The following is a 16,201-nucleotide window of genomic DNA, read 5'->3' on the forward strand; positions in this document are numbered from 1 at the left end:
ATATATTAAAAATATTTATGAATATTTATTTTCAGTTCCAAGTTGTTTAAATGAAACAGAACAGAATACTGTATGAATATCCTTTACCATAGGAGCCTTGGGTAGCTCAGGGAGCACTCTTGTTTCATGCACAAGGGGAACACAAAAATGGGTGTTGCGCCCAATCAGGCATGCCTGCTGCCTTGTTCTGAGAGAGAAAACAAACATACATGCACCCACCTACACAAATGTAATCCAAACCGCTCCTGCCATGCTAACCTTATACTGAATCATGAATTATTCTGTGTACCCACTCAGATATGTGAGTGAAGGCAGGCCATGCCTCTGTGGCAAAAGAGAGTGTAGAGTTTTCCACAAGGTTCCCCATTGAGGAAGGGAGGGGATGTCTATGGTACAATATGACAGGATGCAAATAACCCCTTTACTATATGGATTAATTTTAATTTGGAGGTGAGGGAGTATGTGTGAATGATATTTTGATGCAGCCCAAAGGAATTTCTCCCCATCTTTTCTTTTTCTGCATGAGGGGACAGAGACGGGGTTGCCAATTAAATGAACCTGCCTTACTGTGGATGTGTTGTGTCTTGTTGCATTGCTTCTGACCCAGGGCAGTGGGCGAGATGCAGGGATGACCCATCATCCAGCAGGACCCATGAAAAGAGGGAGGGAGGGGTGGTGAATGGAAGTGGAATATGTGAGGATGAAATTGGTGGGAGTGGATTTATGCCTTTGGCTTTAGCTACCTCATTTGTAAAGACGAAAAAGCCCTTGGCATATGTATTTTTTTTTCTTTCTTTTTATTACAAAATGCATAGCAAAAGACCTTTTGAAAAGAGTGACATTTATGTTATTTAATTACAATATTCAAATCACAATGTGATTGTTTTGTGGCACGATTTTTAATGTTGGTTAGAACTCCCACTGTTCAATGTAAAACCATGTTTCCACTTCTAATCCAAATGATGTGATCAATCCAACTCCAGTTCTAATTTCTACAAAACTAATTATAATAAAGAAACATCCTATTACTGCATCTCTGCACTAGTTCTTTGCCATGTCCGAGATGCTAGGATGTAAGGGGCTGATGAACATGTTCTATTTCTTTGCAATGATGATGTGTGCTTTGATTTGGCTACCCCCTTTATAAGGGGGAAAGGGTCTTTCTCACACATACATATTCATACATACATACCAACACGCCATCTCAAAGAATACACCCACATCACACATCCAAAAACCTATCCATCACCTAAATATAATATATAAATAATGTATGCCCTTATTTCATTCCTACCTCTCAACCTTTATCTTCCCTGTGAGCACAATGAGTACACAAATGTAATTTGGAGAAGTACATTTTGTTGTCTCAAGAGACCTGAAGTACTCCAGGTCATTGACACTATCAACGCTCTCCTAGTGTTTCCATAGTCCCTGTCTTAAAAATGTGAGGTCATTCTATCGATCTCCATAAGATCTTCGATAATATCATCCACTTTGGCGCCAATCTTTTTAGCAATTTCTTCTTTTTCTGGAAGTGTAAGATGGAGATATGACCAGATGAGCTGCCCATCAAGTACACCTCTTGCTGGATTGGTGTTCAATTTTACACGACTTCTGAACGTACAAGACGCTTTTGGATTTAAGCCTGGAACAAAGAGATACATTTATTGAAGACTGTCTCAGAAAAGTGATGAGTGAGAAAAATAGAGGAGAAATAAGGAAGAATGAAGTGAAGACAGTTAAGATGATGAAAGCAGGTAAGGCACCTGGTCTGGATGGATGTTATGCAGAATGTCTGAAAAAAGGAGGTACAGTACAGCGATGGTAGACTGGCTGGTGAGATTATTTAATGTTTGTTTAAGAGAGGGTAGAGTGCCGGCGGACTGGAGAAGTGCCTGCATATTTACACTTTACAAAGGAAAAGGGGACAAGTGTGAGTGTAGTAGTTTCAGAGGAATTAGCTTATTAAGTATAGTTGGGAAGGCTTATGGGAGGGTCTTGATTGAGAGGATTAGGAGAGGAACAGAGGGAGTAATTGGTGAGGAACAGTGTGGGTTTAGGACAGGTAGAGGCTGTGTAGATCAGATTTTTGTGGTAAGACATATGTGAGAAAGCTATAGGAAAAGGTAAGGATGTTTTTTGGGCTTTTATGGATCTGGAAAAGGCTTATGACAGGGTAGACAGGAAGGCACTGTGGGAGGTATTGCAGATATACAGGATAGGAGGAAAGCTTTTAGGAGCTGTCAAGAGTTTTTACAAGAGTAGTAGAGCGTGTGTCAGGATTAGAAATGGAGAGAGTGAGTGGTTTGAGGTAAAGGTGGGACTTTGTCAGGGATGTGTTATGTCACCCTGGCTGTTCAATTTATACATGGATGGGGTGGTGTGAGAGGTAAATGTAAGGGTGGTGGGTCAGGGATTGGAGATGGTTAAAGAAAATGGAGAAAAGTGGGAGATAAGCCAGCTGTTGTTTGCGGACGACACTGCACTTGTAGCAGGATCAGAGGAGGGATTGAGGAAGTTAGTAACAGTTTGGGAAAGTGTGTGAAAGAAGGAAGTTGAAGATAAATGTGGGTAAAAGTAAGGTTATGAGATGTACAAGGGGTGAAAGTGGCAGCAGACTGGAAGTGAGTATTAAGGGAGAGAGACTGGAGGAAGTGGATAGTTTTAGATACTTGGGTCCGAATGTGGCAGGAAAGGGAGGAGTGGAGGTGGAGGTAGAATGTAGATTGAGAGAAGCGACTAAATGCCTTGGTGGATTAAACTGAGAGAAGCGAGTAAATGCCTTGGTGGATTAAAAAATGTAATAAAAGATAGACATTTGGGAATGGATGCTAAGAGGAGATTATATGAAGGAGTGATTGTGAAAACAGCATTGTATGGGGCAGAAACATGGATCATAAGAGAGGAAGAGAGAAGAAGTTTGAATGTGTTTGAGAAGATGAGGTGTCTCTGAGAAGTATGATAGGGGTTACTAGGCTGGATAGAGTGAGAAATGAGGAGGAGAACGGGTGGAAAGGGAGTTAGGATATAGGGTGGATGAAAGAGTATTGGGATGGTTTGGACACATGGAGAGAATGAGTGAAGAAAGACTTGTGGAAGGCAGAGGTGGAAGGAGTGAATATGGGGGGGAACCTAGGATGAGATGGATGGATGGATGGGGTAAAAGGGGCACTGGGGAAGAGGGGAATGTCTATTGAGGAAGGACAGAAGACGTGTGAATGGAGAATGGTTGTATTTGAATGATGTTGTGATGTATGAGGTGGAACGGATGGGGGATGGGGTAGAGGGAATGTGTAAGAAAAATTTGATGCAGCCCAAAGGGATTTCTCCCCGTCTTCTCCTTTTCTGCATGAGGGGATGGAGACAGGGGGTCACTGATTTAATGAAGCGGCCTTGCTGTGGATGTGCTGTGTCTTGCGACACTGCTTCTGACCCAGGGCAGTGGACAAGATCCAGGGATGACCCATCATCCAGGAGGTGCCAAGATAAGAGGGAGGGAGGAGGGGAGTGGAGTGTGATAGGGTTGAAATGGGTGGGAGTGGTTTTTATGCCTTTGTTTTTTGGCTACCTCCCTTATATGGGGGAAAAAAGCCTTTGGTATATGTATGTGTATGTATGTATGTCTCAGAAAAAGAAGACTTGCAAGACATGCTAATCCCATCAATATTTACGTACCTGCCAAATGGGGAACATGCTGCACCAGGAGATTATAGACCATAGACAGACGACGATATGTGCGTTCACTAACAGGTAAGACATAACCTAGGGAGCCGTCAAGGGTTGCCAACATTGTGAGGTGCCGTCTTTCAATGTTTAGTCCCGCTCGACGATCTCCTGAGACATCTCCAAGCCGACAACGGATCCTGATTAAGAAAAAAGTTATAATCAATGTCACATTTGCTTTCATGAAGGTATGCTTAACTTTATGACAAGCTTAAGCTGTTTAAGCTATATATGAATTAAGTAATAAGGTAAATGAATGCAAAAATTATGAGTATGGGGGTGAGAACAGAAAACTAATGATCAAACAACTTAGTCCATGCACAAGGCAATGACCTATAAGAAGACACAGTGGAGCCTGAAGATGTTGAGTGAAATTGATAAGGTTTGTTGGGGGATAAGATAGAAAATTAATGCGAGTTAATCGTGATTTACAAGAATAGAGGTTGTAAACTTTATAAACAGATACATGGAGAAAATTGGTTCAAGTAATCATCAATCATGTCATACAGCAATGAAACCAAATCATGGAAGTCCTAGATAGAGATGATTTATTAAAGTGGGACAAGAGAAAAACAACATACATACATACATACATACACATACCAAGGCTTTTCCCCCTTACAAGGGAGGTAGCCAAAAAGAAAAAGGCATAAAATCATTCCCACCCATTCCATCCCTGAATACACTCCACACCCCTCCACCCTCCCTCTTATCTTAGCACCTCCTGGATGACGGGTCATCCGTCCACCTTGTCCACTGCCCTGGGTCAGAAGCAGTGTCGCAAGACACAGCACATCCACAGCAAGGCCGCTTCATTAAATCGGCTCCCCCTCCTCTCCGTCCCCACATGCATAAAAGGAGAAGACAGGGAGAAATCCCTTTGGGCTGCATCAAATTCTGCTCACACATACTACCTCACCCCCCATCCCCATGCCCATTCCACCTCATGCATCACATCATCCATATACAACCATTCTCCATTCACCCCTGTCTTCTGTCCTCTCCCGTCCTTCCTCAACAGACATTCCCCTCTTCCCCGCTTCACCCCATCCATCCACCTCATCCTAGGACATCCCCTCATGTTCACTCCCTCCACATCTGCCTTCCATACCTCTTTTACTAATCTTTCTTCACTAATTCTTTCCATGTGTCCAAACCATCCTAATACTCTTTCATCAACCCTATCTCCCATCTCCCTTTCCACCTGCGTAGAGCTGATGGCCAGGGGTGGTTGCTGCCATTTGGCCCCCAACTCTTGGGGGCCAATCATCCCCCACAGTTCCAGACACCTTCAGGCCTCATTTTAGCCAACTAGCCTCAATCCCCAACCTGATCATGGGTGGAGACTTCAACGCCAAGTCGTCTGCCTGGTATGTCGACAACCCTGACACAGACAGAGGGCTTGATATACAGACTCAGTTTGACTCATTGACTATCATGAACAACACACATAATCATACACATATCCCTCACCAAGCCCTCTACACTCCCTCCTCTCCTGATATCACCTTTTGCTCCCCCTGCCTAACCCCAACAACATCATGGAGAGTGGTCGGAACCCTTGGCTCTGACCACCTTCCAATCATCATCACCACCAAAACAAGATGCACCCCAGCTGGCCACAGACACACTTACACCAATTACAAGAGAGCTAACTGGGAAGCTTTTACTGAAGAGACAGAACAACATTTTGAAACACTTAACAGTACACCAATCACAAACATAAACAATGCTGTGCACACTTTTAATACAATCATACAAAATGCAGACAAGAGATACATCCCTAGAGGCAACAGAAAATCACACAACCCCAACTTCACACCAGAAATCCAAGGCCTCATCAGACAACGTGACACACTTAAACACGGTACCCCCACACCTATCCCTCAAAACATAGCAGACCAAATACAAACACTAAACACTGTGATTGCCAATAAAATACATGAACAAAAAACACAAAATTGGCAAAACTTTATCAATACACTTGATCACAAAACAAACACCTGCAAATTGTACAAAACACTCAACAGCATTACACTATCCAACAGTAACACTACACGCTCTCACGCAGCAATAATCACAACAACAGATAATCTACCCTCAAACAGACAACAAGCAAACGCACTCATACGTCATTTTGCACAGACAAGCCATCTCACTTCTCACCCTGACGACCGACGCACCATTCGACGTAAGAAAGACTTTCCCACAGACTCAGACTATATACCCTTCATAGACAGTCAGACAAAACTCATAATACATAGTCTCAAGCACTCATCTGCCTGTGGCCCTGATAACATAAGCAACATCCACCTAAAACACATTGGACCACAAGGTATACACGCACTCACAAACATTGCAAACTACAGACGCTCCTCAACTTATGTTTTAGTTACGTTCCGAACGGCCGAACGCAAGTTGAAAATGAACGTAAGTTGTTACTGTACTATACATCGGTAAATTCTATTACCGTATCTTATAAAACACCCCTAAATCATTAATTAAACACATAACATTGTAAAATAATAACATTAATTTCAAATAGATTAAATTCAAGCAACATAAATTAAAATGGTGAAGGAGGGGGAGGAGGAGGAGGCAAGGCATTTTCAGTTTGTCGTCTGCACAATGTAAACAATGGACGCATCGTCGTGCGCAAGTATCGTTTGAACTACGGAGAGCACGGTAAACTAAAAAATTCACTCAAAAAAAATTTTTTTACAATTTTTTTTTTTATCGTCAGTTCAAATGTAAAATCAAAAAAACGTAAAATGAATGAACGTAAGTAGAGGAGCGTCTGTACAGCTATTCACACAACACTATACCCGACATCTGGAAGCATGGTAAAATAATCACCATTCCAAAACCGAACAAAGACCCAACAATCACAACATCGCACCGCCCAATCACACTTCTCTGCACCCCCTCTAAAGTCATTGAACGCCTAATACTTAAACTTGTCACACCACATATTCCCCTTGCTGACTCACAACACGGTTTTAGGCCACTACACTCCACAAACACTCTTCTGACAAACCTCACACAAAGAATTTTAGATGGCATCAATTCAAATAGGCCCCACCAAAGAACACTTCTCATAACATTAGGCATTAGTAAAGCTTTTGATGCTATCCCCCGCCACAACCTAACAAATAAAATATATAACACAGACATGCACAATAACACCAAAAGATGGCTGGCCAATTATCTGGCTGGTAGGAATGCTTACGTGTCATATAATGACCAATCATCGCACATCAGAAACATTAAGAACGGAGTACCACAGGGCTCAGTTCTATCCCCCACACTATTTAATCTATACATGCATGACTTACCCACACCAGACACCTCAAATACAAATCTCTTCCTACGCAGACGACATAACAATCACATGCACACATCGTAACACAGACAAAGCTGCAGAAATAATCCAGCCATACCTTGACACACTCAACACATGGTTCATCACAAACAGACTCAAAATAGCTCCAACCAAATCTACAGCAACACTTCTCACCAACTGGACAAAAGAACACAAATACATACCTCATCTCTACATCAACAACACTCTAATACCACACACAAACACACCGAAAATTCTTGGTGTAACATACGATACATCCATGTCTTTCAAACAACACATCACAAACATAAAAAACAAATGCACACCCAGACTTAACGCACTTAAGTCAATCACTGGAACAACATTTGGACAAAACAAAGAAACTAATATAACAATATACAAACAATGCATATGCTCAGTGTTGAATTATGCGAGTCCTGCATGGGCTCCTAATCTCAGTGAGACACACCACAACACCCTTCAAATCATACAAAACAAAGCCCTAAAAACAATTACAGGCTGCACAAATACAACACCTACAGACCATTTACACCATGAAACAAAAGTCCTCAAAGTCAAGGACCACCTCGACATGAGAGGCACACAAACACTTGCCGCAGCCACCACAAACACATCACACCCGCTACACTACATAGCAGAACACCCACACACACCAAGAAACATTAAAACAACACCCAAAGACCTTTATCATGCACAGATACTCTCTTCTCTTCCTCCACAACCACCAAATACCAGCCTCCGGAAACATATTCATAATCATATCACTCACCGCTCCATTAACACACTGAAAGACAACACACTGCTGCATGCCAGACCCCCTGATATCCACCCTTCTGAATCCTCTCTCCCACGAAAGGACAGAGTCCACTTGGCCAGACTGCGGTGCGGTCACCACCCAGCACTTCTAAGCTACCAGAAGAGGCTGGATGACCGCGTTGTGAACAGCTGCCCAGGATGTAACACTTCACCCCATACCATACAACACATAATGGAAGACTGCATTATACACAATCATGCACGCAAACAACACAACATACGCTCTATAAAGGATTTATGGGAAAACCCAGTTTCGGCTATGGCATTCCTTGGGGAGACAGGACTGCTCGGACAGACAGTCTAGGGAACGACAACAACAACAACAACAACTCCCTTTCCACCCCTGTTCTTCTCCTAACCTCCTCATTTCTCACTCTATCTAGCCTAGTAACCCCCATCATACTTCTCAGACACCTCATCTCAAACACATTTAAACTCCTTCTCTCTTCCTCTCTTATGTTCCATGTTTCTGCCCCATACAGTGCTGTTGTCACAATTATGTCTTCATACAGTCTCCTCTTAGCATCCATTCCCAAATGTCTACATACATATACCAAAGGCTTTTTCCCCTTACACAGGGGGTAGCCAAAAAGAAAAAGGCATAGAAACCACTCCCATCCATTCCATCCCCTACATACTCCACTCCCCTCCACCCTCCACCCTCCCTCTCATCTTGGCACATCCTGGATGACGGGTCATCCCTGCATCTTGCCCACTGCCCTGGGTCAGAAGCAGTGTCACTAGACACATATAGTTACATGGAGAAAAATGGATCAAGTAATCACCAACCATGTCATACAGCAACAAAACCAAATCACACATGTACCTGAAGAATGACGTAACTTGGAACCCAAGGTGGAAGTCCCCTTTGCGAATAAGTCGGAGGCCACCCATACTTTCTCTTGCTTCTGGGTTGTAAGTGTATACTATTAAATTGCGATCCACATCTGATGCTAAGAAAGCTAATGTTGAGCTGTCCACAAGAAACTGTATGGCATACACTTGCAGAGGTTTGTGATCCTGTTGAATAAAAAAAAGTTTAATAAAAGAAGCTTATTCCTGTGTATAAGTCTTTGAAGCTCCAGTTACATCAAAATATGATAAGAAACACTTATAAGACAAACATATCGTAACCTGAAATGACCATTATAAATACATATACCAACAGCATTTTCCCTCTTACATGGGAAGAAGCCATAGTCAAAGACATAAATCCACTCCCATCCATTTCATCACCACCTACTCTGCTCCCATTCACCACCCCTCCCTCCCTTTTTTCTTGGTTTCTCCTGGATAACAGGTCATCCCTGCATCTTGCCAACTGCCCTGGGTCAGAAGCAATGTAGCAAGACACAGCACATCTACAGCAAGGCCACTTCATTTAAGTGTTAACCCCCCTTCTCTGTCCCCTTATGCAGAAAAAGAGAAGACAGGAAGAAATCCCTTCAAGCTGCATCAAAATATCATTCACACATACTTCCTCATACATCCCACCACCATCCCCCACCCATTCCCTTCCATGCATCACAGCATCATCCATACACTATTCTCCACCCACCCCTATCTTCTGTTTTCTCCCTTCCTTCCTCACCAGACATTCCCCTCTTTCCCAATGCCCCTTTTACCCCCATCCATCCATTTCATCCTTGGTCACCCCCTCATCTTCACTCCTCCCACCTCTGCCTTCCACACCTATTTTACTAATCTTTCTTCACTCATTCTTTCCATTTATCCAAACCATTACAATACTCTTTTATCAACCCTATCTCCCAACTCCCTTTCCACCCCTGCTCTCTTCCTCACTTCCTCATTTCTCACTCCATCCAACCTGGTAACCCCTACCATACTTCTCAGGCATTTCATCTCAAATACATTTAAACTCTTCCTCTCTTATGTACCATATTTCTGCCCCATACAGTGCTGTAAGCACAATCACCCCTTCATACAATCTTCTCTTAGCATCTATTCCCAAATGTATATTTCTCCCACTAGGCATTTACTTACTTCTCTCAATCTACATTCTACCTCCACCTCCACTCCTCCCTTTCCCACCACATTTGCACCCAAGTACCTTAAACTATTCACTTCCTCCAGTCTCCTTTAATACTCAATTCCAATTTGCTGCCATCCTCTCCCCTAGTACATCTCATCACCTTATTTTTACCCATATTTATCTTCAACTTCCTTCTTTTGCAAACAACAACTAGCTTTATCTCCCATTTTTCTCCATTTTCTTTAACTATCTCCAATCCCCAGCCCATTACCCTTGTGTTTACCTCTTGCACCATCCCATACATGTATAAATTGAACAGCCAAGGTGACATAACATATCCCTAGCAAAGTCTCACCTTTACCTCAAACCACTCACTCTCTCCATTTCTAATTCTAACACTGGTTTTACTACTCTCTTAAAAACTTTTGACTGCTCTCAACAGCTTTCCTCCTATCTCATATATTTCCAATACCTCCCATAGTACCTTCCTGTCTACCCTGTCATAAGCCTTTTCCAAATCCATAGAGGCAAAAAAGACATCCTTACCCTTTTCTAAAGCTTTCTCATATATTTGCCTTACCACAAAAATCTGATCCACACAATACCTGTCCTAAACCCATACTGCTCCTCACCAATTACTCCATACAAAAAACACTCGAACCTTCAATGAATTACCATCTTCACTCCTACACATCAAAATAAAAAATAAAAATAAATAAATAAAACAAATTTAATTTCTGCTTTTGCCACACCATACTTACCCTGGACACGAGGGAGAGCGTCCTGAATTCCTCTTGAAACCGTAGAAGAAATATGGACTTGCAGATGTCTGCAGCCAAGATTAGACTTTTTATGCTTACAAGTTCATGGACATAAATCTGAGTATCAATGAATGCAATGCCAACAAGGTCACGATCCTTCAACTGCCAAATGTACACCTGGAAAATAAGGATTACACTGTCTTAAAGCATGATCCATAAAGAAAACATACATACATATACCAAAGGCTTTTTCCCCCTTATAAGAGTGGTAGCCAAAAAAACAGGCATAAAAACCACTCCCACCCATTCCATCCCTATAACACTCAACTCCCCTCCACCCTCTTATCTTGGCTCCTCCTGGATGACAGGTCATCCCTGCATCTTGTCCACTGCCTTGGGTCAGAAGCAGTGTTGCAAGACACAGTACATCCACAGAAAAAGAAAAATATATATATAATAATTTCTTTATATGATCACTTTAATAATGAGAGCAAAAATATGAAAAGTTTACATGTGAGTACACTCTATAAATATCAAATCCTTAACTGAAAAATCACTAGCCTTTATCCAACTTCCAGTTCCCCCCCCAAAGAAAAATTACACACACACAATTTCATATAATTCTAACCTATAGCTTTGCTAAATTATAAATTGACAAGTGCTTCATTATCTTGTTTGTATTCATTTTGAGTACACAAACTCACCTTCTGTCCAATTGCTGACACCAAGAAGCCCATACAGTGGCAAAGAGCTGTAATGGGCCCCTTCTGCTCACCCTCGTACAACATCTTCAAACGGTTCTTTGTCAAGGGCTGGCCAGGTTCTGGTACAACCTCAATAACATCAAAGATGAAAATGCGTCCTCGACAGGTGATGTCCTCTCCAAAACTTAAACAAAACAGATACAAATTAGAAATTATATGTTCACAAAAATAGATACAAAATAGCAACTATTTGTTCACAAAAATATAAAATCAGGAAACAAATAAAAGGAATGAAGGATGATACTGTAACAATGACTATGGTATTTAAACATATGAAAATTTACACAAAATGACCATTCATAACAAATGAATGAGCCTGATAACTTACCAGTATGTGGTTCCTAGGGCGATGTAACCTCGGAGACCAGATCGATCACCTTCATATGCCAAAATCACATTCTTACAACAGGTAACATGTTCCCAATTTTCGAGTTTGTAATCAGTATTTGGAATCACCTGTTATAAGACAAATAATTAATCAAGGAGAACTTAAAATATGCTCAGAGGTATATAAACAAAAGAAAAACGCAGGGACCAGTAATGAGTACTTGCTAGTCATAGTGATCCTCCAAGATAATTACCAAAGAAACACCTTCATGCCACACATTTGGACTGTTTCCTACATATTTTCACATGAGAGGAGCTATCCACTTCCTCCAGTCTTTCTCCCTTAATACTCACTTCCAACCTGCTACCATCCTCTCCCCTTGTACATCTCATCACCACAGGCTTTTCCCCTTTATGAGGGAGGTGGCCATGTCAAAAGGCATGTATCCACTCCCATCCACCACCCTTTCCTTCTTCATTATTAGTATTAGACAAACACATAGATATTTAGAATTAGTTGTTGCTGTGGATTGGCATGTAGATTGCTTAACAATTTCAGTACATAAAAATATATATAATCAAGACACCGACACCAGCATCCTTGTGTACCCACTTCCGCCTCATGATGCCTACATAGATATCATTGTACCAAAGTGGTTATATGAAATAATCTAATATATCACAGCAGCTGTGTCATCAACTTGGGAAAAAAGTTTCAGAGAGAGACCACACTTCTAGGTTGATCAATAAGCCCCAAGCATATAATCCTTACCCATGCATGACATTCATGATAGCTTAGGAAAGAAGGAAAGATATAAAAGAAAGACAGAAAAGTTAAAAGAAAGGAAATAAAAGAATAAAAATAAAGATAAAAGAAAATGACAAAAGATAGAGGGAATGAGATTGGAGGGAGGATGAGAGGGAGAAAGCAAGAACATAAGAATGGAGGAGACTGCAAGAGACCATAAGGCCTATACTACGAGTAGGCAGTTCCATGCCCCTTACCACCTGTCATCCCTATCTATAAATTTATCAAAACTTCTCTTAAAACAACCAATTGTTTCAGCGCTCACTACATTGTTACCAAGTCTATTCCATTCATTAACCACTATGTTGGTAAACCAGTTCTTGCCTATTTCATTCTTAAACCTAAACTAGTCCAATTTCAATCCATTACTATGAGTCCTACCTTGCTCTCTTAATATGATGACCTTACCTGCATCACCTGCTAAAGCTCTTGATCCATTTGAATACCTCTATTACAACACCCCACACTCTTCATTTTTCCAAAGAGGTTAAGATGCCTATGCCTGTCTTCACAATGTAAATTTCTAAGCCCTTCTATCATTTTAGTCTCTCTCCTCTGTTCTGATTGTAGTGAATTAATATCCATTCTATAGGATATAGACCAAAATCATACCACATAGTTAAGGATGGGTCTATTGCCAGATAGAGTTTAATACTTTAATGATTACCTCTGCACCTTTGTTTATAACCCTCCTAGCAATATATCCAAATGCCCTGTTAGCACTATTCCTGGCACTAAGTCACCATTTCCTGAATTTAAGGTCCAGACTCACTAACACTCCCAAATCCTTTTCACATTCTGTTTTCTTTAACATGGTGTTATCTAAGTTATACCTGTTAACTGGGTCATGTAATCCTATGCTTAACACACTGCAGTTTGAGATATAGAATTCTGCTTGCCATTTCTCTGACCAAGCAAACAATTGATTAAGATCCTCCTGCAGTATCCCAGCATCTTTCCCTGACCTAATATTGCAACCTATTTTAGCATCATCCACAAACTTACTAACATCCCTATTAATCCCACTATCCAACTCATTTATATACATAATGAACAATAAGGTACCCAAAATCAAGCCCTGGAGTATTTGGATTTTACACTGTTAATGGTGAGCTGCTGTTTTCTGTCGCTAATTTAGGCTCTAATTCATTCAAACATTTTTCCTTTTATGCCATGGGCCTTGACTTTATCTACTAGTTTCTGAAGAGGCACCTGGTCGAATGCTTTCCTAAAGTTGAGGTATACAACACTGTAGCTATCACTGTTGTCTACCACCTTGTATATATTTGTGTAAAAGGATAGAAGATTAGTCAAATATGACCTACCCTTGGGAAACCCATGCTGTGAGTCACAAATCAGATTATGTCTCTCGATGTGATCCCTGATACTACTTGCTATTAATGATTCTAGCATTTTACCTATAACTAACGTCAAACTGATTGGTCTGTAGTTGTGCAGAGAAGATTTTGCACCCTTTCAATACTTCCATTAACCACTCACAAACAGTGGCGATTCTAGGGGGGGGCCTGGGAGGGCCATGCCCCCCCCCCCCCATTTTTTTGCATATCCTATTTCTAAATTTTATATATATATATATATGTATATATATATATATATATACATATACATATATATATATATATATACATATATATATATACATATATACATATATATATATACATATATATATATACATATACAGTCAAACCTCGGTTATCGAACGCTTCTGTTCTCGACCAAATCGGTTTTCGACCAAAAATTTCGAGAATTTTACGTCTCAGAACTCGACCAAATTTCGGCTCTCGAACAAACCGAAAGAAGCCGAGCGTACCCGAACGCGGCTCACTCGCGAGCCGAGAGAACTCGAACGCTAAGGACGCTTCCTCCGTAGCGCATTTGCGATCAAAGTTCATTCCGAGCAGACGTGTTCGTTCTTATTTACGTAAATCTGACTTTTTTTCATCTTTGCATCGTGTATTAGCCCCTAATCATGGGTCCAAAGAAAGCAAGTTCAAGTGGTGAAGAAAAGAGGAAAGTAGTGCGCAAAACTATTGAATTTAAAAAAGAATTAATAGCGAAATATGAATGTGGCGTTCGTGTGTCTGCGTTGGCTAAGGAGTTTGGGATGGCGAAATCGACGATAAGCACCATCCTAAAAAATAAAGACCAGGTTAAAGCAAGTGATGTGGCTAAAGGATCAAGTGTTTTTAGCAAACAAAGGCCACAGGTATTGGAGGAAGTGGAGAAACTTTTGCTGATTTTCGTAAATGAGAAACAGTTAGCAGGTGATACTCTTAGTGAAGATGCAATTTGTGCCAAAGCAAGACAATTGTATGAAGATTTGATAAAAAAATATCCTAGCATTATTCCGGAAGGGTTTGATTTTAAAGCAAGCAGAGGGTGGTTTGAAAAGTTTAAGAAAAGAAGTGGGATACACTTATTTATGGTAAACAGTATACAGTGCAGTTTATGGTGTAAAATAGTAAAAAAAAAAATTAGAAAAAGTTGTTTTTTAGACTTGGAACGGATTAAAATTATTTACATTGATTATAATGGGAAAATTGTTTCGGTTTTCGAACAAATCGCTTTTCGAACAGCCTTCTCGAACGGATTATGTTCGAAAACCGAGGTTTGACTGTATATATATATATATTTATATATATATATGTATATATATATACATATATACTGTATATACACACACCTTGGTAAATACTGCTGCGGTACCGACCACATCCCGGTGTCACACACAGTGGCAATTCAAGGGGGGGGGCATGGGAATGGCCATGGCCCCCCAGTTTTTCAGCTGGCCCTCCCACTTTCATAGTCCTAGAATCGCCACTGCTCACAGATTTCAAATTTGCACTCTTTTAGTTCTCTCAGAAAAATTTCATTTGGAACTGCAGATTTTGTAGCTTTAAGTTTATCTGTTTGATTATTTCTTCCTTGCTAATGATGATGCTAGCTAGCCTCTCTCTCTTTCCCACTGAAGATGGGGTTGCAATCAGGTACCTGTACACCATATCTAACCTTTCTTTGTAAATACTGACAACCTTAATTTTTGAGAGAGAGAGTGTGAGAGAGAAAGAGAGAAAAATACAGGGATAGAGATAGAGAGATAGAGACAGTGATAGAGATATAGACAGAGAAAGAGACAGAGAGAAGGGGACAGAAAGTGACAAAGAGAGAGAGAGAGAGAGAAAAAGAGAGGTAGGAACAGAGAAGACAGATAGAAACAGAGAGAGAGAGAGAGAGAGAGAGAGAGAGAGAGAGAGAGAGAGAGAGAGAGAGAGAGAGAGAGAGAGAGAGAGAGAGAGAGAGAGAGAGAGAGAGAGAGAGAGAGAGAGAGAGAGAGAGAGAGAGAGAGAGAGAGAGAGAGAGAGAGAGAGAGAGAGAGAGAGAGAGAGAGAGAGAGAGAGAGAGCTGAAGGTCTGCATTACCTGCCAATTGACGGGGGAAAACAGTTGTATGGAGAACATGGGTGCCTGCACCTGAATGAATCGGTCATCTCGTTCTTCCTTGATTTCCTCCTGTCAAGTATGACAAAAGTCAAATAAGTATGTTGTTTAGTGCCAGATATGTAATGCTGTGTGTAAAAATACAATATATATAAAGTGTATCATAATTTCAACATTAATGACT

At 40.9% G+C, this 16,201-nt stretch overlaps 1 protein-coding gene across 4 annotated transcripts in view; it reads right to left on the minus strand.

Moving 5' to 3' along the window:
- Positions 1-10: 10 nt before the first annotated feature.
- Cpsf160 (cleavage and polyadenylation specificity factor subunit 1) overlaps positions 11-16,201 on the minus strand; it is a 70,129-nt gene continuing 53,938 nt past the window's right edge. For all 4 annotated transcript variants that reach the window (XM_076192383.1, XM_076192382.1, XM_076192384.1 and 1 more), the window contains 7 exons: positions 16,000-16,089; positions 11,750-11,877; positions 11,362-11,545; positions 10,658-10,834; positions 8,730-8,923; positions 3,676-3,863; positions 11-1,645 (listed from right to left, as the gene is read on the minus strand). In XM_076192383.1, coding sequence (XP_076048498.1) covers positions 1,437-1,645; positions 3,676-3,863; positions 8,730-8,923; positions 10,658-10,834; positions 11,362-11,545; positions 11,750-11,877; positions 16,000-16,089 — 1,170 coding nt within the window. In that variant the 3' untranslated portion in view covers positions 11-1,436. The remainder of the gene's footprint in view (positions 1,646-3,675; positions 3,864-8,729; positions 8,924-10,657; positions 10,835-11,361; positions 11,546-11,749; positions 11,878-15,999; positions 16,090-16,201) is intronic.

The sequence above is a fragment of the Oratosquilla oratoria genome, chromosome 11, assembly GCF_046742065.1.
Source record: "Oratosquilla oratoria isolate Oo_2021 chromosome 11, ASM4674206v1, whole genome shotgun sequence".
Lineage (NCBI taxonomy): Eukaryota > Metazoa > Arthropoda > Malacostraca > Stomatopoda > Squillidae > Oratosquilla > Oratosquilla oratoria.